The sequence below is a fragment of the Phyllostomus hastatus genome, unplaced genomic scaffold (genome assembly GCF_019186645.2).
Source record: "Phyllostomus hastatus isolate PE091 unplaced genomic scaffold, TTU_PhHast_1.1 phas_contig_38, whole genome shotgun sequence".
NCBI classification, from domain to species: domain Eukaryota; kingdom Metazoa; phylum Chordata; class Mammalia; order Chiroptera; family Phyllostomidae; genus Phyllostomus; species Phyllostomus hastatus.
The window spans coordinates 17,802,139-17,828,374 of record NW_025333869.1 but is presented as its reverse complement, the minus strand read 5'-3'; the positions used below and the strand labels follow the sequence as shown (position 1 = coordinate 17,828,374).

The 26,236-nt window shown below is 46.8% G+C and overlaps 2 protein-coding genes and 1 non-coding gene across 5 annotated transcripts in view; all 3 read left to right on the top strand.

Annotated features, from left to right (window-relative positions):
- ANXA11 (annexin A11) overlaps positions 1-18,585 on the top strand; it is a 45,985-nt gene extending 27,400 nt beyond the window's left edge. For all 3 annotated transcript variants that reach the window (XM_045842055.1, XM_045842056.1, XM_045842057.1), the window contains 11 exons: positions 1,277-1,364; positions 1,612-1,706; positions 2,487-2,600; positions 4,963-5,053; positions 5,475-5,554; positions 5,693-5,749; positions 7,806-7,899; positions 14,896-14,991; positions 15,988-16,046; positions 16,255-16,377; positions 17,807-18,585. In XM_045842055.1, coding sequence (XP_045698011.1) covers positions 1,277-1,364; positions 1,612-1,706; positions 2,487-2,600; positions 4,963-5,053; positions 5,475-5,554; positions 5,693-5,749; positions 7,806-7,899; positions 14,896-14,991; positions 15,988-16,046; positions 16,255-16,377; positions 17,807-17,866 — 957 coding nt within the window. In that variant the 3' untranslated portion in view covers positions 17,867-18,585. The remainder of the gene's footprint in view (positions 1-1,276; positions 1,365-1,611; positions 1,707-2,486; positions 2,601-4,962; positions 5,054-5,474; positions 5,555-5,692; positions 5,750-7,805; positions 7,900-14,895; positions 14,992-15,987; positions 16,047-16,254; positions 16,378-17,806) is intronic.
- LOC123820925 (protein CEBPZOS-like) lies at positions 8,216-9,163 on the top strand. The gene is made up of 2 exons (XM_045842058.1): positions 8,216-8,400; positions 9,106-9,163. The coding sequence occupies exons 1-2, from the start codon at positions 8,216-8,218 to the stop codon at positions 9,161-9,163; spliced, it is 243 nt and encodes an 80-aa protein (XP_045698014.1).
- On the top strand, positions 8,918-9,076 carry LOC123821201. The gene has a single exon (XR_006786066.1). It is a non-coding gene; the product is annotated as a U1 spliceosomal RNA (small nuclear RNA).
- Positions 18,586-26,236: the final 7,651 nt, after the last annotated feature.

The following is a 26,236-nucleotide window of genomic DNA, read 5'->3' as shown; positions in this document are numbered from 1 at the left end:
TGGCTCCAAAGACCTAAGATGTGTGGCCCAGTGTCCTCTGCTAGCAAGGCTGTGGAGGGTCTGTGGGGGACAGGCCAGGGCTCAGTCCTCCAGCTTGAACTTCTTGTTTTAACAGTGCCAATTTCTCATAGACTCCCCAGTGTGTATTCCTAAGACCTAGGGAGCTGCCCTGTCTCTCCCAGTTTGGTTACATGTTCTGTGTGCCAGTTGGGTATGAATGTCCTGGGTGCTTTTCATTCCCCTGTGTTATTTATTTACTGCTGGGCTCTGTGTTCTGGAAGAACTGCTCAGGTTACTGGGCTCACGGCTTTATGCCCCAGAGCTCTCAGTCTTCAACTCCTGGATGTGCCTGCCTCCCAACTCATTTGAGAGGATTTGTAAAACCTCCTTTGGGTAGAGAAGATTGTTGGCCATTCCTTTAGAGCTTACTGTGGGCTCATTTTGGAGAGCAGTTGATGTTTGCAGTGCCTAGAATTCATTGCCATGGTTACATGGCCAAACCAGGCAAATGCAAGGCTAGTGGTATGTGCTTGATGACTATTTTTAGACAGAGGGTTCCCCCACCCATCCCCCGCTCTGCATCGTCCCACCCTTCCTTCCACCTCATCTTTTCTCTGAGTTTATCTGTTCAACTCTGTTAAAGTCAGTTTGTATTAACCACAGAAGATAATCCACCAAAAGACCATTTCGACAGGAACATTTAAGTGTGCTGGGGAGCACAGCTGTCGATGACCAGGAAGAAGTGAGGCAGGCAAGCAGGTTGTGGAGTCTAGAAAACACACCAGGAGACCAGTGCTGGTCCGGGAGGTGGTCAGGCTGCACAGATCATTGTGAGGGTTGGACACCTACATGCCCCCAGAGGTGCTCCATGGATTAACTGGTCCCCATTGGGAGGACCCTGCTGTGTGTTCACATGTGCTTTGGTGGTAAGGCATCAAGAAGCCAATGGCTCCTGCACCTGAGGTCTCTTCCTCAGGAGGAACCCAGGCCAGCCCTGGAGGACCTGGGAGTAGGGCAGATTCTTCAGCATCAGGATTCAGCTATAGATGGGTGGGCTCTTAGCCATGGGAACCAGACCGAAGCTTCAGTACCAGGACACAGGACAGATAATGGTCACATTAGAGCCACTCAGTGTAGATTCTTCTGTGCTGATAATTGTGAACTCCTTAAGGTAACCCGACTTTTAGAGAAAAGGTTATTCCCAGAGTCTGGGGTGGGGCAGTCATCTTGCATCTGCAGGATGCAACATACCACCCAAGTCTGTTTGTCTGAGCAGTTTGGAACACGAGGCACCATCACAGATGCTCCTGGCTTTGACCCCTTGCGAGACGCTGAGGTCCTGCGAAAGGCTATGAAAGGCTTTGGTGAGGTCCCCGTGGCTCAAGTGTCCACTGCCCTGCCCCCCACCCTTTCCCAAGGCAGCCACCCAGTAGCTCTGTGGGCTGGGGTCATTGGGTGGAGGCAGCCTGGCCCCAGTGGTAGTGGAGAGATGGACGTAGAGGTGCAGTTGGGGTGCCCAGAAGAATGGGAGGACCCACGCCTGGAAGTCTCCAGCTACCGAGCATCCCCATGACCCCTAGCCCTGCCTGCTCCCACCCCCATTTCCTCCAGGGACTGACGAGCAGGCCATCATTGACTGCCTGGGGAGTCGCTCCAACAAGCAGCGGCAGCAGATCCTCCTCTCCTTCAAGACAGCTTATGGGAAGGTGAGTGTGTGCAGGGGAAGTGTACAGAGAGGCCTGATCTCTCCTGAGTTAAGGCATATCCTGCAGCACAGCCTTATGCACCCAGCTTTTCCTCGGGGCTAAGTGGACCTCGATCTCCTGCATGGACTGGAAAGCACATTAGGGCATTTCCTGCTGCCCACCCAGCCCGTGGGCTCTCAATTGATGCCATCTCCTAGGGGTGAATGATCTGAGGGAGAAATTCAGAGTTCATAGGGTGCTGAGATTTGATGAGAGGTGCACAGATACCGGGGTTCTTACATTGGCTCTGCCACAATCCACCGAGACCCTCGGCCAGTTATTTCCCCTCTACTCCCACCTGGCCTGTGTTCCTCCTGGGAATCCTGGCTGTTGTCTCTGTCCTCCTCACGGCCACCCTGGGAGGTCTAGCTGATAGCAGGGCTTTGAACAAAAAGGCTTTCGGTACTGAACAAATGCAAAGGGGACATATTTTGAACTTTTTGGGCTTTTTGAATCTTAGAAAGGTAACACTTGGGTAGATATTGAATAGTCTAGTGTTATAGCCAGTTCCTTCTCCAGTGTTAATGTGCCTCAGATGCCTTGGGGATTAGGGCCAAATGCAGCTTTGACTCTACAGATCTGGGCTCAGGGTGGAGATTTGGCTTTTTTTTTTTTCTTTCTTTTTCTTTTTCTTTTTTCCTTCCCTTCCCTGTCCTAAGATCTCTGATTGTCTCCCTGTTAATTACCTTCTATGGATTCTATAAACAGGTTTTTTGTTTGTTTGTTTGAATATTCAATCAGGATTTGATCAAAGATCTGAAATCTGAGCTGTCAGGGAACTTTGAGAAGACTATCTTGGCTATGATGAAGACCCCAGTCCTCTTCGACGTTTATGAGATAAGAGAAGCCATCAAGGTGTGTATGTGTGTGTTCATGTGCCTGGACACAGCCCCTGGGGAGGCCTGGACGCACAGGTGTGTCTTCGCCCACTCACTAGCTACTGTTGCCATTTCGGTTCCTATGCCCCCTCGGGCTGGAGTCCAAGTGCCTTAAAAGGGGAACTTTAGTGACTTCCTCAAGTGGAAAACGAAGTGTCATTCATTGTCAGGAAACATCTAAGTCTCTCTCCATCTTAAAAACATGGTGAGAGCTGGGGTTGTAGAGGGGTATGAGGCATGGGAAGGGTCATCCTCATCCATTAGGACTCTTATTATTATTATTATTGTTTTAATTTATTGATTTTTGGAGGGGAGAGAAACATCAATTTATTGTTCCACTTATTGATGCATTCAATAATTGCTTCATGTATGTGCCCTGCCTGGTGACGGAGCCCGCATCCTTGGCGTATTGGGACGACAACCTGACCAACTGAGCTACTCTGCCAGGGCGGGACTCTATTATTAGCAAATAACAGAAACACCCCTGAAGACCTGAAGCAGAATAAAGTGGAGATTTGGTTATTAGGACAGAGACAAGCAGCCTGTCATGGAGAAAGATGGGACCAGGAGATGTCACAAGCAGGCACCCAGGCAGAGTTTCTCTGGTCTCTGCTTCTTGGGTCCACTTTATTCTTCGTCTGTTTCCCTGCTTCTCCTTTCACGTCTGCTTGGCACAGGATCCCTGTCCATTTACCCATCAGAGATCCAGCCACAGAAGAGACCAACTGCTCCTGAATCCAGATTCCAAAGAGGATCCACATTGTGATTGCCTTAGTTTGGTGTAGTATCTGCCCCCAGCCCCTCAGTCATGACCAAGCTCAGAGTCTTCTACATTCCACACACTCCTGGGGTTCCCAGTCCACAACAGGAATCCTGTGGATGGGGAAGGGCAGTCCCACAGAAGGAGAATTCTTGTGAATAGAACAGGTGCTTCAGAAGGAATCTAATATTTCATCAGAGATGGGGAGGCACAGTGACCCTTCCTGCCCCCAAGAGGGGAGGTAGAGAATTAAGTGTGGAGCCTGGAAGGGAGATAGGACTCTATTGAAACACCTGACAGCAGGAGTCCCCAACCTCTGGCCTGTTAGGAACTGGGCCTCTAGCAAAGCTCCACCCTGCCTCCTCCCACATCTGCCTGTCCCTCCCCTCCCCTTCCACAGTGGGTGAGCAAGGGAAGCTCACCTGAGCTGTGCCTCCTCTGTCCTCCCCTCTGTCCTGTCTTCCAGGAAACCAGTCCCTTCTGCAAACAAGGTTGGGGACTGCTGCCCTATAGTGGGGGGCCTATAGATAATTCTACAGAGGGCTTCTGGAGGAAGTTGGGGAGGGCACCTGGGAATGGCCCCAAGACCTTTGCCTAGCCCCCGCCCCCAGCCATTTATGAGGTGGCAGTGGTTGTGGGGTGCTGGAAACAGCACAAGTTTGGGGTCAGTGTCCTTGAGCAGCTATGTGTCCTTGAGCACCTGTAAAATGGGAATGTGGTTGCTCTTGTGACATGGTGAGCACTGAGCCAGGGGCTGGTGGAAGTGCTTGGTGAACTCTTGAGTCATCTATAGTAGCTGGAAACATGAAATAGCCCAGCCTTTGTTGTGCTTCCTGAGTGACAGGCACTGTTCTGAGTGTAACAGAACAGTGTAACTTGTTTAACTTATGTAACTCATTGAGTCCTCGTGACTTTCCTGTGAGGTAGGTACCAGTGTCACTTCCATCTTATGGACAAGTGAGCCGAGGCACAGAGCTTAAGTAATGTGTGTAATATTACACAACTAGTCACAGCACAGCTGAGGTTCAAACTGACAGGAGCCAGGCTGGAGACCTTGCCCTCCACCTTGTTGCTGTCCTTGGCATGGTTCACCCTCATCCTCACTCTTGCTGCCTCTTCCTGGATGTCTCCAGATGCTCCATGGTCCATTCTAAGACTTGCTTTTCCACATGTCCATGCTTAGTTTAAACCCATTTTCTTAGCCCATCTCATTATGGGCTGAACTTGGAATAAAACAGTTCTGGGTCCACATCTCAACCTACTGTTTCCTGTGCAGCCTTGGACAAGTCACGACACCTCCCTGATTCTCAGTTTTCCAGTGGGTGGAATGGGGATGATCCTTCTTTCTACCTCTACTCTTCATCACGATGTGGCTGTCATTAGCTGTTGCTTTCCTGAGGCTGTGGAGGACAGCTTGGCTGCTTGCGGTCAGATAGCAGCAGCAGCCCAGAGGCTCCTCACGGCTTCTGTTGCTGGGATTTGTACTCTGGGGAGGAGGGCAGTGGCATGGCACCTGCTCTCTTTCCTGGTGCCAATGAGGGGGCTGTGACAAGCCTGTGGTTTGTTGTGTTCTCTGCAGGGGGCTGGCACTGATGAAGCCTGCCTCATTGAGATCCTCGCCTCCCGCAGCAATGAGCACATCCAGGAAGTGAGCAGAGCCTACAAAACAGGTTAGGCTGCCCCAGGTCCTCTGCGCCCTACAGATCCCTGTGTGTTCAGGGCCTTGGCCACACCCTCTCCCAGGGCATCTATTCCTTCCTGGTATGTTTATCACCTCATCTACCACAACCAACACATGGGGCTTTGATCCAAGACCCAACCCTGCCTGCTGTTTGCACACAGGACAGGTGACTAAGGGAGGGCCTTGTGGGTTTGGTTTGGGCTAAGCCCGAGGAGAGGCCAGGTCAACCTGGAGTTCACAGCCCCTCCAGCATTTCCAGTTGTGTGTCCCTGGAGAGTGTTGGGGGCCACCTGTCTCCTCGAGCCCAGGACCCTCAGGCCCTTCTCTTCTCAGTGCCCACTGTTGACTGTGTCTGCAGTGGGCAGCTTCGTCCATGGGGATACAAGGTAGGCCTTCCCTGTGTCTCCTAGAATTCAAAAAGACCCTGGAGGAGGCCATTCGAAGCGATACATCAGGGCACTTCCAACGGCTCCTCATCTCTCTCTCTCAGGTACCTTGCCCACACAGAGCTCAGAACCAGAGCTCAGCGTGGAGAGGGGGACATCCCTGAGCAAGGAGGAAAAGGAATGGGAAGGGAGGGGTACATCTCCAGGGAGTGGACTTTACCACACAGCCTGTTTCCATTTAGGGAAACCGGGATGAAAGCACAAACGTGGACATGTCGCTCGTTCAGAGAGATGTTCAGGTGAGTGTGAGGCCAGTTCAGGCACCCAACCTGGGCTTCCTAAGTGGTGGGGGTAGCCCACTTTCTTCATGGGGGAGGAGCTCTGGGATGGAAAGAGGACCTATAAGGAGTAGGTTCTAGGTGCTGTAACTCTCAGAAGGGCACTGCTACTTGTCAACTGTGTGGCCCTGAGCATGTCATCCAACCTCTATGGGCTTCAGTTTCCCTCCCTGTAAGAGGGAACATACGCCCTAACTCCCACAGCAGTTGGTAGATCCCAGTACATGTGACCTTGTACTTTGTCTCTGGTTGCACATGCCATTACATTTGCAAATGGGCCAAAGTCACACTTCCTTGTGAAGCGTTTGAAGGTTTGAGCCTAGAAACCAGCTTTTGAATTCATTGTACAGCCTTATAATTCCATTCTGTCCCCAGCCTGATGTGACTGCAGACAAAAGGGGAAACGTCATCATTTCCTCTTTGTCCAGGTATCTGACTGTCCCTCTAGAGGAGTTTGGGTTTCCACTAATGAATTCAGACCTTCGAAGTTTTGGAGAGAGCCATGGCTTTCTGGTGGCATCGAGCTGGCCATACCTCTCTTCCTCCTCATTGCTCCTGCTACCCACCCCAAGCATCAGCAGGGCTTCCCAGGAACTGCCCGTGGTCTCCTTATCTCTCCCATCTGTCAGGTTGAAGAGGACCTCTGTGGAATGCCCTCTTGTTAGGGTTGGAAGAGAGCCACTCTTATGATCTGGTTCATTTTGCTTTCCAGATAGGGAAACTGAGGCTCAGAGAGGTTGAGCATTGTACCCAGGGATATCTGGAGGCAGGGCCTGGGCAAGGGCCCAGACCCCTGGCTCAAATGTCTGCAGGGAGCACACAGACCCCCTGGTCCCAGATGCCCTCCTGCAGGGTCTGCCTTCACATCTCCCTGTCTTGAGACATCCATTCCCATTTCTAGATTTGGCTGAACAATTTCAAAGCTCCCAGACTGTGGCTATGGCCTCAGTGAGAATATTCCTATTCCTGTTTTCCCGTTTCCTATATTGGCTGTTCTCTAACTGATGCTGAAGTTGCCTCAGTTTCAAGGTCTCATGCCTGCTGCTCTGCCTTCAGTAGTTCTGGACCTGTGTGATTTCTGAGCCCCTGATGGCTACCCTCTTACTCTGGGTATTGGTGCCTTTAGATTTAAGAGCTGTTACCTGAGGCCAGAAGGTACTTTCAAGTCATCTGTTGCAGGGGTGGCAAATTAGCAAATATTTTAGGCTTACACTTTCAAAAGCCTTAACAGGTAAATGCAAATTCTGCCCGTTTGCAAACATAAAAGTGTACCTATCATTTGAAATCCCACATCTGTAACTGATCTCTATCAATTGTAATAATATTTATTGTCTCACATGTTTGCCCTTATAGATAGGGAAGCTGCTTTTAAAGATTGGGGAACTTTACATAGAAACTAGGATTTCTGGCTATTTATGTGAAATGGATCTGGCACCCGTGAGCTTGAATTTCTCTGTCATTGTCTCGGCTGGCACTGGACAGTAACCACCACTCTGTGTGGTTAGCCTTGGTCCCCAGCACTTTCTGGCCCTATTTCTAGCCTGCTTTCCTCAGGTTACCCAGCTGGCCCCTTTGGGCTTTTCAGTTTGTGACCCCTGAATTGAATCCAACCTTCATGAGGAAACAGGGCTGAGGGGGCCAGAGTGTCTCATGGCAAGTTGGTTGTAGAGCTAGGACTCAGACCCACGCCTCTTGTGCCATTTTTTCCCTTTGTACTGCTGCTCCCTTGGTTGGGTAAAACTTCCTTGCCCATCCTGGGCTCTAGTTGGCTTTGGTTTTCCTGGTTCTGAGTTCTTGCGAGCATCAGAATCCTTTGTGTTGCTCAGTAAGGGGATGTGTGGATGGATGGTGTCTAGCTCTGCACAGTGAATGTAGCACAGCTGGAGCACTGCTCCTGTATCCTTCCCCTCTGGGGCTGCAGGGCCCAGCGCCTCTACCCATGTCTCAGAAGTGACCTGAGCCTTGTGTCTGGGATGAGATCTGCATTGTGTGCCCATCTTTCCCGCTGTCTGTCCAGGAGCTGTACGCGGCTGGGGAGAACCGCCTGGGAACAGATGAGTCCAAGTTCAATGCAATCCTGTGCGCCCGGAGCCGGGCCCACCTGGTGGCAGGTAAGGCAGACCCAGGCCGCCCTGGGGCCAGGTAATGAGGGCAGATAGGTATGGTGGGGAAACAGCTTGTAGGAACAGTTGGCAGTTCCTTTCTGCATGGGGCTCTCACTTGCTGGTAGTAAAGGGTAAAGGGGGTCAAATAATATGGTGATGAAAGATGATTTGACTTTGGGCAGTGAGCAGACAATACAATATGAAGATCATGTATTATAGAAATGTACACTTGAAACCTAGATAATCTTATTAGTCAATGTCATCCCAATAAACTTCATAAAAGTAAACAAAGAGTATCAGTCCTACATGTACATGACCCAGGATGGCCCGCACTGTGGAACTGTTGGCAAAGAATATCTTTAAAGGAGTTTTAGTAGCTGAATTTGTAGGTATTTGGGGAATATATATCTTGTTTAATAAGATGAACATAAGCCAAGATTTCAGACAAACAATGAGCAAGAAATCTCCCTTCATCTTGGAAGTTCATTACCAGTCTATTCGGACCTCCTGTCTGGGTCTATGTGACTGTGGCTAGGCGGTCTCAACAGGAAAAGGTGTTTATAAGATACCTTGGGATTGTGAGTCAATGATGCCATCTTTAAAAAATTAAAAAAAAATTTTCACCGGAGGATATGTTTTTATTGATTTTAAAGATAAGGGAAGGGAAAGAGAGAGAAATATTGATGTGACAGAGAAACATCAACTGGTTGCCTTCTGTACGCAACCCTACCAAGGATTGAACCCTCAACCTAGATATGTGCCCTGACTGGGAATCAAGCCCCCGCCCTTCTGGTACATAGGACAGTGCTCCAACCAACTGAGCCACCTGGCCAGGGCAGTGACATTATCTTAAGAGGCAAAAGAAGAGAACAGAGCTACACATTTCATGCATGCTTAACAGGCCACATTCTTCTGTTGTCTTAAGCAGAGCATACCTTCTGAAACTTGCTTTACAGGCAGGCCTACAGGCCCCAGGACAGCACTACATTCTAGTGCAGCTATGACTCTTAAGAAAGAGTAATTTAGACCCACCTGGCAGGGGAGATGCCATGATCATGAAGGTGGTTTCCCAGGATGAGGCTTAGCCATTGCACTCCAGATGTGCTAGACCCTGCGATTTCCTCAAATGCGGAAAACTCGACTGCATAGTTTGTGATAGTGGGGATTGCATTTGTGCTCCCCGCTATTTAAAATAAAAAGCATTCAATGTTATGGAATGTATGGGATCAGAGAGCAAGATCAGGAAAAATACTTGAAGAGTAAAAGTTAGGAATATGGCCACCAATCAAGGTTTACCCTATTTCATGGTATTGGGCAAGATTAAAATGCCAAAGTGGACAAGGGTGGGTTTTGGAATATTTAAGGCAAAATGTAAATTCTAATTAAGCCAGAGGTTTTACTCTTTTAATTACCTGTGAAGATATTGGTGGAAGGTATGCTTATTAAGTTATAAAGGTTTTTTTACATATATTTTATTCATTATGCTATTACAGTTGTCCCATTACCCCCCCTTCATTCCCCTCCACCCTGCACACCCCCTCCCACCCAATTCCCCCCTTTAGTTCATGTCCATGTGTCATAGCTTCTTTACCTTCTACATTTCCCATACTATTTTTACCCTCCCTCTATACTACCTACCATCTATACTACTTACTCTCCGTACTTTTTCCCTACCATCTATCTATTTTCTACCTACCATCTATACTACTTATTTTCCATACTTTTCCCCCCTCTCTCCTCCTCCCACTCCCCTGGTGCTAACCCTCCATGTGATCTCCATTTCTGTGGTTCTGTTCCTGTTCCAGTTGTTTGCTTAGTTTGCTTTTGTTTTAGGTGTGGTTGTTAATAACTGTGAGTTTGCTGTCATTTTACTACACATGTTTTTTTATCTTCTTTTTCTTACATAAGTCCCTTTAACATATCATATAATAAGGGTTTGGTGATGATGAACTCCTTCAACTTGACCTTATCTGAGAAGCACTTTATCTGCCCTTCTATTCTAAATGAAAGCTTTGCTGGATAGAGCAATCTGGGATGTAGGTCCTTGCCTTTCATGACTTGGAATACTTCTTTCCAGCCCCTTCTTGCCTGCAAGGTCTCTTTTGAGAAATCAGCTTACAGGCTGATGGGAACTCTTTTGTAGGTAACTGTCCCCTTATCTCTTGCTGCTTCTAGGATTCTCTCCTTCATTTTTACTTTGGCTAATGTAATTATGATGTGCCTTGGTGTGTTCCTCCTTGGGTCCAACTTCTTTGGGGCTCTCTGAGCTTCCTGGACTTCCTGGAAATGTATTTCCTTTGCCAGATTGGGGAAGTTTTCCCTTATTATTTGTTCAAATACATGTTCAATCTGTTGCTTTTCCTCTTCCCCCTCTGGTACCCCTATAATTCGGATGTTGGAACATTTAAAGATGTCCTGGAGGTTCCTAAGCCTCTCCCCATTTTTTTTGAATTCTTATTTCTTCATTCTTTTCTGATTGGATGTTTTTTTCTTCCTTCTGGTCCACTCCATTGATGTGAGTCCCAGCTTTCTTTCCATCACTATTGGTTCCCTGTGCATTTTCTTCATTTCATTTAGCATAGCCTTCATTTTTTCATCTAATTTGCGACCAAATTCAACCAATTCTGTGAGCATCCTGATCTCCAGTGTTTTGAACTGTGCATCTGATAGGTTGGCTATCTCTCGGTGGCTTAAAAGGATTGGTTCTGGAGCTTTCATTTCTCATTCTGTTTGAATCATCTTTTGGGGGGGGCGGTGGTCTGGTCCTGCCTCTTACATATGAGGGGCAGAGCCTTAGGTGTTCACCAGGGCGGGGCAACCCAGTTGCTGGGTTGTGATGCTGCATGTGGGGGTAGGGTCCAAGGGGGAACAATGGTTCTTGCTCCACTTTCTGTCAGATTTCAGTTCCTTCCGCTGCTTCCCTCAAGCAAACTGGAACTTTCTGGTGCTAATTCCTGTGTGGGTGGGCTTGAGCACCCCCTGGGTCTTTCCAACAACCTCTCCTGTGAGGCTGGGAGTCTCCCTGGGCTGCAACCCCCCACAGGTGTTTTCAATCAGTGCCCCAAGGCTCTATTTCCCAGCACTGGGAGTAGTGCCTTGCTTCACAATTGCCCCCTGGCTGCATCTGCCTGGCTGGGTCTGCCTCACTGGGTTTGCTGGTTGCCACCCCTTGGCTGGGTTTGTCAGCCACCGCTTGTGCGCCCAGGGTCCGCCCGCTGTGGTCTTATGCGTCTGGTCCCAAAGGTCTTTGTGCCTTTCTACCCCTCTCCTCCCTGGCTGCCCAACTCTGTCTGCCCCTCCTATGGGTCTGGATGAACGGGTCTATTTTAACTCCTTGGTTGTCCGACTTCCATACAGTTCAATTTTCTGTCAGTTCTGGTTGTTATTCTGTTTCTAAATTGTTGTCCCTATTTTGGTTGTGCGAGGAGGCACAGTGTGTCTACCTATGCCTCCATCTTGGCCGGAAATCCCAAAGTTTTGTTTTTAGGACTTAAAGTGGTTCTCCTTTAAAAAAAAAAAACCCTAACCTATAATTCTGAATATAAACTTTTCAAAATAGACAAAATAATAACATCTCTTAAAACATTTATTGAATTTTTCATACATTTAAGATTCCAGTATCTAAAAATGTTATAGAAATATTGATGTTAGTATACAGGCATACCACCCTGAACGCTCGTGATCTTGTCTGATCTCGGAAGCTAAGCAGGGTCTGGCCTGGTTCGTACTTGGATGGGAGAAATATTGCTTTTATCCATTTCCTGAAACAGCACTACCCAAACTCTTTGCATCTTTGACATCAGTGTTTCTGGAACTACTAGAGGGACAATTTTTTAAATTATCATTGTGTTTAGTCCTTACCTGAGGACCTGTTTTTCGCTTTTTCTAGAGAGGGGGAGGGTGGGAGACAGAAAGAAATATCAATGTGAGAGACAAACATCAATTGGTTGCCTCATACATGTCCTGACTAGGGGCCAAACCTGCAACTTCAGTATGTGCCTTGACTGAGAATGGAACTTATGACCTATAGGTCCAGTCAGGGGCTAGAGCCACTTTTTAAAAACAACTTTACTAAGGAAAAAATTTTCTATAAAACTCCAAAAAAAACTCTCCCCAAAAGATATCAGCACATTTCCTACATTTCTGCAAGCATCAGTTCTGGAGGGAAGCAAAGGAACAGATGAGGGAAATGTCAACCTCCTGTTGGCTGGTACCCGTCTGCTAAAATGTGGGATATTAGATTTGAGAGAGCCATCAAGAGCACTTGATCCAATGTTCTCCAAAGTGTGGCATAAAAAGCCTAACAATAAGTACTAACAACGTTTATTCATTCACGGGTATATAAATCGAGCTCCTGCCATGTGCCAGTTGTGGAGACGGGGAAGGAAGCAGTAGGGAACAGAACTGTACAAGCTCTGTTCTCATGGCTTCACACACTTGTTTGGGGGTTCAGGCAGTAAAACGAAATCAAGTAAAATCTGTGCCAGATGGCAAGTCATTTAGACCAAAATAACAAGGTTGGCACCAGAAATCTGGAGTGATGCGGATTGGGCGGGGGCGTGCTTGGGCAATTCCCACTGAGGCAGTGGTATGTGAGTTAACAACGTGAAGGTGCTGCGCTGCAGGGGGCTCTGAGCACAGCTGAGAAACAATGAAAGGGGGCCTGGTGAGGCCAGAGCAGGCAGAGTGAGTGAGAGCATGCAGGTCAGAGATGGCCAGAGACCCTGCTGACAACTGCACGGGCTTAGGTTCCTATCCTGAGTGAACAGAAAGGCTTTGAGGACTCTGAGTGGAAGAGGATGTGACTTGGGTTTTACAAGTTCACTGGCTGTTGTGCTGAGAAGGATGAAGGGACCGATGGCAGAACAGGACACCAGCTAGGAGGCTGCCGCAGTATCCAGAGGAGACACACTGGTGTCTTGGACCAGGTGGCAGGGATAGGTAGCGAGAAGGGGTCAGCTTCTGGTCTTGCTTGCCAATGGCTTGGATGTGGAGTGTGTGCAGGAAAGCATTCAAGGGTGTGACACAAGCATTTCCTCTGACTGGGTCAGTGGAAGAATGTGCTTGGGAAGCTGTGGATGGAGCAGGCCTTACAAGGGAAGGAAATGAGAGCCTAAGGCTAGAGATATCAGGTAGAAAATTGAACTTGGGAGTCAGGAGGTCAGGAGAGGTCTGGGCTAGAGATGGAAGTTTGAGGTGGGTCAGTGGTGTTTGGGGTTCTGGGGCTGCAAGAGGCCCACTCAGGAAGGAGACTGGAGAGAGACCAGCAGCCTGAGGGCAGGACCCTCTCCTTAGCAGGAGACTAAGATGAAACACCCAGGGAAGGGGACTGCTGGAGGCTAATATGTGAGGGCAGGTGAGGACTAGAATGAGGACCATACATACTTAGCAACTTGGTGGGTGGCCTGGGTGAAAATCTGGGCCCCTACATGTGCATGCAGTAAGCCTTCCAGTACATGCAAGTAAGTGCTGTTTTTCTCTCACTTTATAGATGAGGAAGCCAGGTGCAGGGAGATGGGGAACTTAGGTTACCCAGCTGAGAACCTGACAGAGTTTGGATTTGAACTCACGGTGTCTGGCTCCAGCACATACTTTTTAACCTGTGCACTAGACAAGGAGTGAACATATTTTCATCTTAGTCATTATTTATTTTAATGAGTTTAACATGTAAATAGCATTTTAAACTCTGGTTTCATGGAAGTTATTAGGAGAAAAGAGCAGCTGATCTAAAGAAAATAGTAAGTAATGAAGACAGATAAAGCAGAAATCACCACACTGATATGCAAATGACAGAAGTTTAGGGAACAGTGATAGAAACTAAGACCTGGGCTGGGGAAAGAGGGTTTATTTACATCCGAGGTCAGAGCTGGACTTGGGACCCAGGGCTTCACAGTGCCACCTGCCTCTCTAAGAACCAAGTCACTTCCCGCCGGTGCTGGTCCTGGGGTAAGTTGGGGGATCGGATAGGTGTTAGCTCACGGTCAGATTGAGAGAGACAGGACTGACGCATGAAACAATGGAGAAGGAATGGTGTGGACTGCAAGTGCAGGGATTTCAGAAGAGAGGGATTACTCTGTTGTGTTTTTGGTGGGAGGTCCGGGATGGGGGCTTAGGTGCAGTTTGGGTAAGCAGCCTGGTGAAGGCAGTCCTTTACATTGGGACTGCATGAGCAGGCGTGGGTTGGGGTGCACACGACTTGTGGGGTGAAGAGCCTGGCTGACTTGAGTGCTGGACAGGTGTGGTCAGTGGGGCCATCCAGATGCCAAGAGCAGGGGGAGAGGTGGCTCGGGAAGGGACAGAGCCTCCTCACCGTGTATCCTGTTAGTTTACTCTGGCTGCCATAATCAATACCACAGGCCAAGTGACTCAAACAGCATGAATTTATTTTCTCATGGTTCTGGAAACTAGAAGTCCAAGATCAAGGTGTCAGCACATTTACTTTCCTCAGAGTCCTCCCTCCTTGGCTTTCGGGTGGCCACCTTTTTGTTGTGTCCTCACATGGCCTTTCCTCTACATGCATATCTCTGGTGTTTTCTTGTGTGTCCAAATTTCTTCTAAGGACACCAGTCAGATTGGATTAGGGCCCACGCTAAGGGCCTCATTTTAAATTAATTACCTCTTACAGATTAGTAGTTACAAAATAGTCATGAGGTTATAAAGTACAATATATGAAATATAGTCAATAATACTGTAATAACTATGTATGGTGCCAAGTGGGTACTGGAAATATTGGGGGGAATACTTTGTAAAGTATATGATTGTCTAACCACCATGCTGTATACCTGAAACTAATACAAAATAATATTGAGTGTAAACTATAATTGAAAAAATTAAAAATATATTAAAAAAGGAAAAAAATTAATGACCTCTTTAAAAGTAATTAGATACCTCCACAGTTACATTCTGAGGTACTGGGGGGCTGGGACTTCAACATATGAATTCAGAGTGGGGTGGGGGGGTGACAGAATTCAGCCATAACAAGTCTATTCTCTCTTCTGCTAGTTTTCAATGAGTATCAGCGCATGACAAGTCGAGACATTGAGAAGAGCATCTGTCGGGAGATGTCTGGGGACCTGGAGCAGGGCATGCTGGCTGTGGGTAGGTGTCCGGGGCCTGCCTTTTCCACCGCCTGCCTTGCTGGGACTGACGTGTTGTACTGGAAGCTTTCAGGGTGCTCACCATTCCCTGGTTGAGGGGCAGGCAGTGCAGTCAAAGAACCACAAGGTCTAAGCTTGCTAAGCCTAACATGCCTAAGTGGTGGGAAGTCACACTGCTTCCCGGATCACTGCGTGGTTGTACCCCCAACCCTCCTGGTGTCTTGTTTCTATTTCCAGTGTGACTCTGGGAAGGGAGCTCCAGTGTGGGTATTAGTGGGAGAGCAACCAACTGCCCTGCTGGAGGAGATGACTCATATCCTGCCAAGTTTCCTCTAAAAATATATCCCTGCAGGCAGTTGTCAGATGTTTGTGATGGAAACACGTGGTTGCAACAGCAACACATGCCTTGCTAAAGGAAAGCTGGCCCAGCTCCCAGGACGATGGTGTGCTTCTTGCAGGCCTGTGCCCTGCCCTTTAAAGCAAGGGCCTTAGGTCCTGCCCTATCAGGGGTTGGCCTCTCTTTAAACCCACTTGAGAAATTCTTGTTTTGCCCATCTTTTGCTTTTCTTTTCTTGGAGCTTTCTGTTGGGAGACATGATGAACCCGCCCCATTTCCCCGCATGTCTCCCATGGTAGGTTTAGGTTTCACACCTGAGAACAGCGGGGAGACATTCACCTGCCCCGCCATCCTTTCTCCATGAGGCTCACAACACCTCCAGTTCAGCCCCTCCTGCTTGCGCAGCACCATGGCTCCTAATCCCCAGCCTATTTCTTCCCTGCACAGCTCCCTTCACTATGCTGGTTGCCAGGAAAGGGCCTGGGCTGTTGTCCAGGCTCTGCATGTTTGTATTCCAAAGAACTGGAGCCGAGACCAGGGATAATTGGTTGAGCCTCGAGGAGAAGGGGGAGACAAAGGTGGCCTCCTAAGAGGACACTGTGTACTCTACTCCACTGGAGTTCCCGGCAGATCGAGTTATGCTCTGTTTCTCTCTTCCAGTGAAATGTCTCAAGAATACCCCTGCCTTCTTTGCTGAAAGGCTCAATAAGGCCATGAGGGTATGCAACATCTATGTGGAGGATCTGGGTTGCGGGGGCGGTGTCAGCCCTACCTGTGCCTGGGACCACGGGCTCAGGGTCAAAGGCCTGGGGAGACACACCTCAGCCAAGAGGACAGAGGGCCCATGGGCAGGAGGGGGCTAGAGTCCCGAGGGAAGCTAGGTGGTGAAGAGGCCTGTCACTCACACCCTTGGTGGATGTTCTTTAGGGAGCAGGAACAAAGGACCGGACCCTGATTCGAATCATGGTGTCTCGCAGTGAGATTGACCTCCTGGACATCAGGATGGAGTACAAGCGGCTGTACGGCAAGTCGCTATATCACGACATCACGGTAAGGGCCCAGGGGCGTGTAGTGGGCCACCTGCGAACCCCTTGGTCACCTCCTACTGTCTCCTTTACCTCCCCCTTGGAATTCCCACAGCTTGGCCTTCTCCGTGCATGGGGGTCTTGTTTGTGGACCTTTACTTTCTTCAACTTTACTTCTTCATCCAGTTGCCCCCAAACAGATTGTAAGCTCCGTATGGCAGGGGGGTCTTCACGCTGCTGTCACCCCCACCTGGGTGCCTAGCCTCTAGAGTCCCGGCTGCCCTGTGATTCTGTCACTGTCAGTGACACTCGGGCTCAAGGCCTCCTGGATGGACACTTGATTCACTAGGAGTTGCTTCTTTTTCTCAGCTTTATGGTGGGGGCAGTGGGGAAGGCAGTTCAGAGTGAGGATTCTGGGGTCGGGTCATGCTCCTTGGCACCCACTGCTGGCTTTTCTGCTTGTTTGAGATCTGTGTGATCTCGAGCAGCGACCTTAAACCTCCCTAAACCCCATTTCCACGATCCTTAAGAGCAGGGTAGTGACAGCTCCCCCAGGACTGTTGAATCTTGAGTGATGTGGTCCGTGTAAAGCACATTGAGTGACATGTGTAAAGAGTCTAGCTAACACCAGCTACTCTCATCACTGTGTGCTGGAGCCCGTGTGACAAAAACGTATTCCTGTCTGGGTGACCTGAAAGTTAAATTCTGAACTCACATGGACCTTTCAACTGAAGTCACCATGACCAAGTCCTGATTTCAAACTCACTAGCATTTGATATTGGGTGTGTCACTGAGAGAAGCTAACCTTCATTGCCCTGGCTGTAAAAATGATGTTGTTGGTAGCAAAGAATTAGTAACTAGCCACGGAGTATTATTTTCTGTGTGTCAGCAGGCTGTGGGCACCTGGAAGAAGCCATAGGTCTTGCCCTCAAGGAAGGAAATGATTAGAAATTAGCTTAGCATGGTCTGCACTTCTGAACTCTGTTAGTTCTGTGGGCTCAGGTGGAAGAGGCTGCACTGTGCACTGGTGCGCCCAAATAATAACAGTGCCTTCCATCAGAGGGTCGTGTCAGTCTAGTATGTTTCTTGAGAGGGACACACTACCATGTTATGGTATAATCCCAACTGAGTGCAACAGAAGTGCCCCAGGAAATGCTACCCTTAGTTAGCCCTGGGTGGTGGTGAGTTTATTTTTCAAAGTTTGGCTTTGATATTGGTGTGATTGTAGCTTTCTGTTTTTTAAAGGGGGGTGCGGGAGGCTGAGCTGCATTGTCCAAGGCCTGTGACACCTAGTGTGCGAGTCTCGGCTGCCCTGGGAACTGCATGATGGCACATTTCCCTGGGATGGGGCCTGCTGCTCTCTGTAGGGGAACTTGGGGCACAAGAAAATGAGGAGCCAGGAGGCCAAAACTGGCCATACCTCCCTTAATGGATGTACTTGTTTCTGTGACCAGGGAGACACCTCGGGGGATTACCGGAAGATTCTCCTGAAGATCTGTGGTGGCAACGACTGAGCGGTGATGGGTGGTTCACTTCTGACCACCTAGCAGCAACACTGATGCCAGGAAGAGGCCAAAAGAATGTCTTTTTCTATCAAACCCACAAAGTAGTCCCTTAGGTGCCCCAGTGCTGACAATCGTAGAGCCTTGGCCCTGTGCTCCTCTCGCCCCTCCTGATCATGTGTCATGCTCGTGCTGGAAGGCCAGGGGTGGGTCTGGAACTCAGGGTGCCTTTTCCTCCCACCCTCACAGCCTCTAGCCACTCAAGTAGCTGCTTTGTTTCCTGACTCAGGCAGTCATTCCCTTTTGCTTATAGCTGAGACACTCGCCTTCATTTTAGTCCTGTAATTTTAATGTTTATTTTGAGGAACTTTTTAAAATAGTCATTGCCAGACAGCTGCATCCAAGCCTCTCTGCTGCCATACTCAGTCTCTCTGCTGTGAAGTTGGGGAGCCCCGTGCCTCCGCTGAGGAGTAAAAGGGAAGACCTTTAAGGGTAATTGAATCTGGTGAGAATGTGTCATGAGCTTTGTTATTGCCAAAGTCACTGCTTTTTAGAAAAGAAAAAGCCAGAAAGTCATCTCTTCCTTCTTCCATGTAAAACCACAAAAACAGCCAGCTCCCTGCCAGTGACAGGGCTTCGTGTAATTGAGATTGTGCCTTAAACCTGAATGTTGATAGCCAAAAGAAGTTTATAAATTAAAGCCAGCCAGCTCTGGAACATTCTGGAAATGATTCCCTGTGCCAGCTTGTTTTCTTCGGCTCCATGACTTTGCTTTTGTAGCCCAGGGGTTCTAACCTTGTTAGCCAGTGAAAAGGTATTGACTTTAAATAGAAACCTGTGTTCAGGAAATCCTGAGCATAAGCAATTTTCAGGAACCCAGGTTTTAAGGATATGAGAAAGGGATGCCTCTGAAATCCATGCAGGGGCTCAGACACTGACTAGGCGCAGGGATTTGGGTCACAAGTGGACACAGTCAAGTTCCCTGAGAGCAAGCCAGGCAGCATGTGGCCCTTCACTCAGGTCCTGAAGCAGGAACACTGGCAGGAGGGAGTGTGCTGGAGTCCTGGGGTAGGCCTCACAGCGGGGTTCCAGAGAGGTGTGAGACCAGCACCTTCCCCTAGGACCCTTCAGTCTGAAAGGGTGGTCCTTGCAGGCTCCTTGCTGCTGCCGCCCCCACTGTGGTTGATGATGTCAGTGTAGGGCAAGTCCAAAAGGGACAGCATTTCCAAAAACCACTGTCATGTCCAGAACCCAGAACTTGACTTGCTGGTCAGGGGGTCTCTGTTCGCTCCCTTTCTGACTTCCTATGTAGAAAGTTTAGAAAGGAGAGAATCCAGAGACAAAGATGGCAGATCAACCTGGGGGCCATGGCCAGGGGCCCCAGGGATGGTTTGTCCACAGAGCAGACATCTGCTTGGGGATACCTCCTGACTCCTAACTGCCCCTTGGACATGGTGAGAGGAGGGGACAAACCAAGGGGCATGGAGCAAGCATTGGATGGACACTAGCATGGTCTACCTAGACCTGCCTTCCCCAAGCCAGAGAAGACTGATGTGGGCATTGGAATCGATGGCAAGCCTGACACATCCCTTCAGCTCTGCCTCGGTTTCCATGCCTGGAGCTTCTTGACCAAGTCCCAGTATGCTTGGCTGAAGTGTTCCTCTCCTGCTGCCCTCTGCCCTTGAGGGCCAGGTGTGACTGCCTGATGGGATGGACTACTTGGTATTGTGTAACCTGTCATGTACTCAGGCTGACCCTAGAGGCCTCTGGGGTTGTGCCAGGGCCTCAATTCAGTCTGTTATGATGTGACTGAATGTTCTATGACATTACTTTGTCCAGTTGTCTGTACCAGAGCCTTCAGCCTGGTGCCCCAAAAGCACTGTCTAACCTGCACATGCATTTACTTTGGTCTCCAAAGAGTCTTTAGACATTTGAATTTGTTGCCAACATTTAAGCATTGAAAGATTTTATATTTAAGGGAATTTAGACTCCTGGCTTCTTTGAAAAAAAAAAAAACAAAAATTTTGGCAACACTGGCCCAGCATTCCTGCAGAGCAGTTGCTGCTGGAGCCAAATTGCTGCTGCTGCCTTTAGGCATGTATTATTCATTTTGCTACAGGTCCCACCACTCCTTAATATGCTCCATCATCACATGTGACCTATTGGCCCCCGTAGGCCTTTGAGCATGAGACACTGGTCTCTACACTTGGACCACCTGTGTTCATCCTGGTCCTGGTTCTTTCTGCCTCCTGTCCTTCTGGCTGCCCTCTTGCTCATGTCCAGGGAACCCGGCCCATGGTGAGTAAGTATGGGCTGAAGGACTGTGAACTCCTCACAGATCTCTCCAGGAGCAAAGGAACCTACTGGCTTTTAAGGGCAGTGGGAGGTTGTTGTTAACATTGTTATTATACCCAGAATGAAAAAGATGGGGAGGGGAGAATATTCGATTTATAGATCACCTTTCTGTAAGAGTACTGCACTGGGTCTTTTGCTGCCTCCTGGAATTGATAGTCAAGGCCAGTCCACAGTACACATCCAATGTCACTTCCAGAAGAGAGGGTGAGACAGATTAATTCAGCCTTTAGTCAATCTTCAACAGCTGTAGGGCATTGGAAGGAACACTATGTGTTAGGGATAGGACTGGGACTAAGGTGAGGTGCAAAATTTAGGAGAGAAACCTTGGAATGCTCATGGGGATAGGCATGGGGAAATGGTCCTTATATCACACACCTTTGCATGATATAACATATCTAGGAAAGACACTAGTAACCTTTGGGGAGGGGGGAAACCCTATTGCAGAGTCAGGGAGTCAGTATGCTGTAATGAGATCCCATGGAGCTGAGGCTTGAAGTGGTAGCTCAGAAGATCAAAAAGGGAAAAAAGCCCAGTAGGTAGGTACCACTGTTAAGCATCATGAACTCCTATAGATACTACTTTGGCTCTGAGAATTAAATTCTGCCTTTACCATGGAAGGCCATTCAGTATTTCCATGAAGCTGTAAGCAAGTTGGTCCTAAGCACTTCAGCTTAGAAACTAGGATGGAAAATGAAGCACAAGGGGAGGTAAAACTCCAGCTCTACATTCACTACCTTCTTAACCACAGTAATCTTGACAGTTCATTTATCAGGAAACTGCAGAAACAATTTTGTCTCCATAAAAATGTGAGTGGAGAATTAATCAGACGTTAGCCTTTTTAAATACTATTGATGACTTGTCTGAGACATGTGTTTCTGTGACACTGAATCAGATAAAATAAAAACAACAAAATGAACCTTAGTGTGCATCAGGATCATTCGAGGAGCTTGTTAAATGTGCAGGTCTCTGGGCCCTATCCTCACAGATTCTGAGCAGGCATGGGGTCCAGGAAGCTGCATTTGTAACCTGCTTGCTTTGTGATTCTGGTGCTCATCTAAATACTTGGGCATTGAATGAACTCTTGACACTAGAGGTGTCCATAGAGGGCAGGTGCACAGGTGGCAGAGTATTTGGAATTCGGTCAGGTAATGGGAGACAAGATGTGTCCTACTCCCAGCTTTGGGAAGTGGGATCTAAGGAGAACCTTTGCAGATACCCATGATCCCAGCAACAGCTAGATGGCCATACCATGTCTATTCTCTTCCTTTGGTAGGGAGTTATAGTCCTAGCCTAAGACTTGGCCTTATCTCTACTGTCAGTGTGTTCCTGCCCTGGCTGATAGGGAGTAGAGTTGAACCCAGAAGAAATCAACCTAAACCATTTCCCCAGGGAGATAACAGCTTAAATTTTCACTCCACTGCACCTGAAAGCTCTCATTACCTACCTGTGTTCCTCTGGGAGACAGAGGTATCATTACTCTGTCTTTCACTGGCCAAATACCAGATCCCCTCTCAGCAGAGGATTCAATTGATCAACTCCCAGTTCTACAACGGGCTCTTAACCTCAGTCCTTGCTCCTTGGAAAGCTCCCCTTTGCCTAATACTGGGGTCCACTCTGAACCTGATTCCTTCCCAACAATCAGAGTAGATCTAGTCCTGAAGTAAAAAGAGCACTGCTCTGGGAATCAAGCATCCCTATTCTGATCTTAGATGAGCCACTGATTTGCTCTGTGATCCTACAAAAGTCACTTATCCTCTTTGGGCTTCTTGCCCTTTGTAAAATGAAAAGTAGAGTAAGTCAGAGCTTTTGAAATTTTATGTCAGCAAAAATGGTGGGGTAGTGACTCCAAAAGTCTGGGACAAGTGATACAAATTGAGCTTGGGGAGGAAAAGCTGGAGATGAGATGCTTTAAGGAATAATAATTTTGAAGTGTTTCCACAAATTCCCAGAAATCTAGAAAGACAAGTATGTGCCCAGGGCTGGGCACATGCTTAGAAAAGACTTGAGAAGGCCCCAAGCTCTCACCTCTGTCTGACCATCAGACTCTGCACAACCAGGAAGTGAAGGCTAAAGTAGAGTCAGCTTATGGCAGTTTCAAAAGATTTGCCCCAACACACAAATCTGCGAAGACTGGGAGATTTTGTTTTCCTTTGCTCTTTCTTTCTTTTATTTTTCGTTCCAGGAATTTAAGGAAATTTGTTGAATCACTAATAACAACTAAGCTAATGGAACAGGAACTTCAATGGCCACACCTGACAGTACAAAAGTTTAAAAAATTAGTTTTAGAAAAGTCATTAAACTATAGTAAATAAGTAACAACAACCTTTCCTCCAGAGAGAGGAAAGAGTCATATTTGTAGAGTTGTCACATTATAATTTTTTAAAATATATTTTATTATGCTATTACAGTTGTCCCATTTCCTTCACTCCCCTCCACCCTGTACACCGTCTCCCACCCACATCCCCCCCTTTAGTCATGTCCATGTGTCATACTTATAAGTTCTTTAGCTTCTACATTCCCCATACTATTCTTACCCTCCCCCTATCTATTTTCAACCTACAATCTATACTACTTATTCTCTGTACTTTTCCCCCCTCTCTCCTCCTCCTACTCCCCTGTTGCTAACCCTCCATGTGGTCTCCATTTCTGTGGTTCTGTTTCTGTTTTAGTTGTTTGCTTAGTTTCTTTTGGTTTTGCTTTAGGTGTGGTTGTTAATAATTGTGAGTTTGCTGTCCTTTCACTATACATGTTTTTTTTTAATCTTCTTTTTTTAGATAAGTCCCTTTAACATTTCATAAAATAAGGGCTTGGTGATGATGAACTCCTTCAACTTGACCTTACCTGAGAAGCACTTCATCTGCCCTTCCATTCTAAATGAAAGCTTTGCTGGATAGAGCAATCTTGGATGTAGGTCCTTGCCTTTCATGACTTAGAATACTTCTTTCCAGCCCCTTCTTGCCTGCAAGGTCTCTTTTGAGAAATCAGCTTACAGGCTGATGGGAACTCTTTTGTAGGTAACTGTCCCCTTATCTCTTGCTGCTTCTAGGATTCTCTCCTTCATTTTTACCTTGGCTAATGTCATTATGATGTGCCTTGGTGTGTTTCTTCTTGGGTCCAACTTCTTTGGGGCTCTCTGAGCTTCCTGGATCTCCTGGAAGTCTATTTCCTTTGCCAGAATGGGGAAGTTCTTTATTATTTGTTCAAATACATGTTCAATCTGTTGCTCTTCCTCTTCTGGTACCCCTATAATTCGAATGTTGGAATGTTTAAAGATGTCCTGGAGCATCTCCTCGTTTTTTTGAATTCTTATTTCTCCATTCTTTCCTGTTTGGTTGTTTTTTTCTTCCTTCTGGTCCATTCTATTGTTTTGAGTCTCAGTTTTCTTCCCATCACTATTGGTTCTCTATGCATTTTCCTTCATTTCTTTTATGGTAACCTGCATTTTTTCATCTAATTTGCACCCAAAATCAACCAATTCCGTGAGCTTCCTGATCACCAGTGTTTTGAACTGTGCATCTGATAGATTGGCTATCTCTCAGTCGCTTAAAATGATGAGTCCTGGGGCATTGATCTGTTCTTCTGTTTGAGACATGTCTCTCTCTCTCTCCCTCTCTCTTTTTTGTTTTTTGGTCTGGTCCCTCCTTTTATGGTGAGGGGCAGAGCCTTAGGTGTTCGCCAGAACTGGGCACTCCAGTCACTAGACTGTGATGTTATATGTGGGGGCAGGGGCAGGAGGGAACAATGGCGGTAGCTCCGTTCTCCATGGGACCTCAGTCCCTTCTCTGGGATCCTGGGTTGCACGCTCTGCCCTGCTCCACAATCACCGCCTCACTGGGTCTGCCAGCTGCCGCTTGCGTACTTAGGGTCCACCTGCTGCGATCTAGTGCACCTCAGATAGCTTACGCACCCCCAGTTGCCTTATGCGCCCAACTCTCTCTGCTCTCCTTGCCGAGACTGGAGCCTGGCTGCTCCTCCCCGCCCCTTCTACCAGTCTGGATGAATGGGTCTACTTCAACTTCTTGGCTGTCCGACTTCCATTCAGATAAATTCTCTATCAGTTCTGGGTGTTATTCTGCCTCTAAATTGTTGTTGTTCTAATCTTGGTTGTGCGTGAAGGTACGGTGTGTCCACCTATGCCTCCATCTTGCCAGAAGTCCACATTATAATTTTCAAAATGCCCAGTTTTCAACAAAAAATATGAGGCATGCAAAGAAACAAGAAAGTACAAACCATATGCAGGAAAAAAATCTTTAAGTACAAATATGAAAGCCCAGAAAATTGGATTTACCAAAGACTTTAAGTCAAATGCCCTTAAAAAGGTAAAGGAAACCATGAATGAAGAACTAGAGGAAACCAGAGAATGATGTCTCACCAAATAGTATAAATAAAGAGAAGGAAGAAAAGGAACCAAATAGAAATACAAGAGTTGGAAATTACAGTAACAAAAAATTCACTAGAGGGATTCAAGAGGTTTGAGAAGACAGAAAAAGAATTGGCAAACTTAATGATAGATCAGTTGAGAATTCCCAGGCTGAGGAGCAGTACCATGTGTACCAACATAACACATAATGGAAATCAGGAGAGAAGAGAAAGCAGAAATATTTGAAGAAACAATGGCTGAAAACCAAATTTGATGAAAGATAATCTATACATCCAAGATTATACATTAAATGTAAATGAAATAAATCCTCCAATTAAAAGGTGGAAATTGGTAAAGGATATCAAATTATATCCTGATAGGAAGGTTAATCTATTGAAATATAACAATTACAAACATATATGCACTTAACAATAGAGCCCCCAGAAAGTTTGGAACAAAAACTGACAATTGAAGGGAGTAATAGTTAAACAGTTATAGTTGGAGACCTCAATGTCCCACTTTGTCTACTGCATAGAACAATTAGACAAGATAAGCCAAGAAAACAAAACTTGCACAACACTATAAACTACCTAGACCTAACATATATAAATAATATACAGACTATATACATATACAGTTTACCCAACAACAGAATATACATTCTTCTGTAGTGCACAGGGAAAATTAGATAGACCACAAAACTAAATAAATTTTAGAAGATTAAAACCATACAGAGCATATTCTATGACTATATGGAATGAATTTAGAAGTAAAGAGGAAATTTGGAAATTTTACAAATATGTGGAAACTAACAAACCTTTTTTTGTTTTTACCCTATTTTATTCTATTTCACTCTACTATATTCTATTACAGTTGTCCAATTTCTTTTTTTCCTTTTCCCCCACCTCCACCCAGCCCACCCCTCACCCACAGTCAATCTTCCCTCTGTTTTCCATGGCCATGAGTCACTCACACATGTTCTTTGACTAGTCTCTTCTTCCTTCCATCATTCTTCCTTCCCCCCTCCCCTCTTACAGCTATCAGTCTGCTTCATGTTTCCATGTCTCTGGGTTTTTTTTCTTGTTAGTTTATTTCATTCATTTGATTTCAGGTGTAAGTGAGGTCATGTGGTATTTATCATTCACTGACTGGCTTATTTCACTTGGCTACTAGTCTTCAGTTCGTTTTGTGCTGTTGCAAAAGGTAGGACTTCTTTCTTTCTGCTGCGTAGTATTCAACAACATACTCTTTTTAAAAACCTCAGTGGGTTAAAGAAATTACTAGACAAATTAGGAAATACTTTGGGATTAATGAAAATGAAAACACAGCATACAAAAATGTGGGATGCAATGAAAGCACTGCTCAGAGGGAAACTTACAGCTGTAAATGCCTACATTGAAAAGAAGAAAAAAGATCTCAAATCAATAATCTAATCTTCCATTTTAAGGAATTAGAAAAAGAAAAAATTAAACCAAAAGGAAGGAAATAAAGATTAGAGTGCAGATAGAACAAAATATAGAAAAAAATAATAGAATCAATGAAACAATGAAAAAGGCTGTTTGAACAAAATCAACAAAATTGACAAACCTTTAGCTAGACTGATGGAGGGAGGAGAGACGATTCAATTACTTGAATCAGAAACAAAAGTGGGGACATTACTAACAATC

Excerpts from the sequence above, each read along its gene's own strand:
- LOC123820925 (XM_045842058.1), top strand. The coding sequence starts at position 8,216 with ATGGCCCGCACTGTGGAACTGTTGGCAAAGAATATCTTTAAAGGAGTT. Across the intron at positions 8,401-9,105 it reads TACCAGTCTATTCGGACCTC|TGGAATGTATGGGATCAGAG; the intron begins CTGTCTGGGTCT and ends CATTCAATGTTA.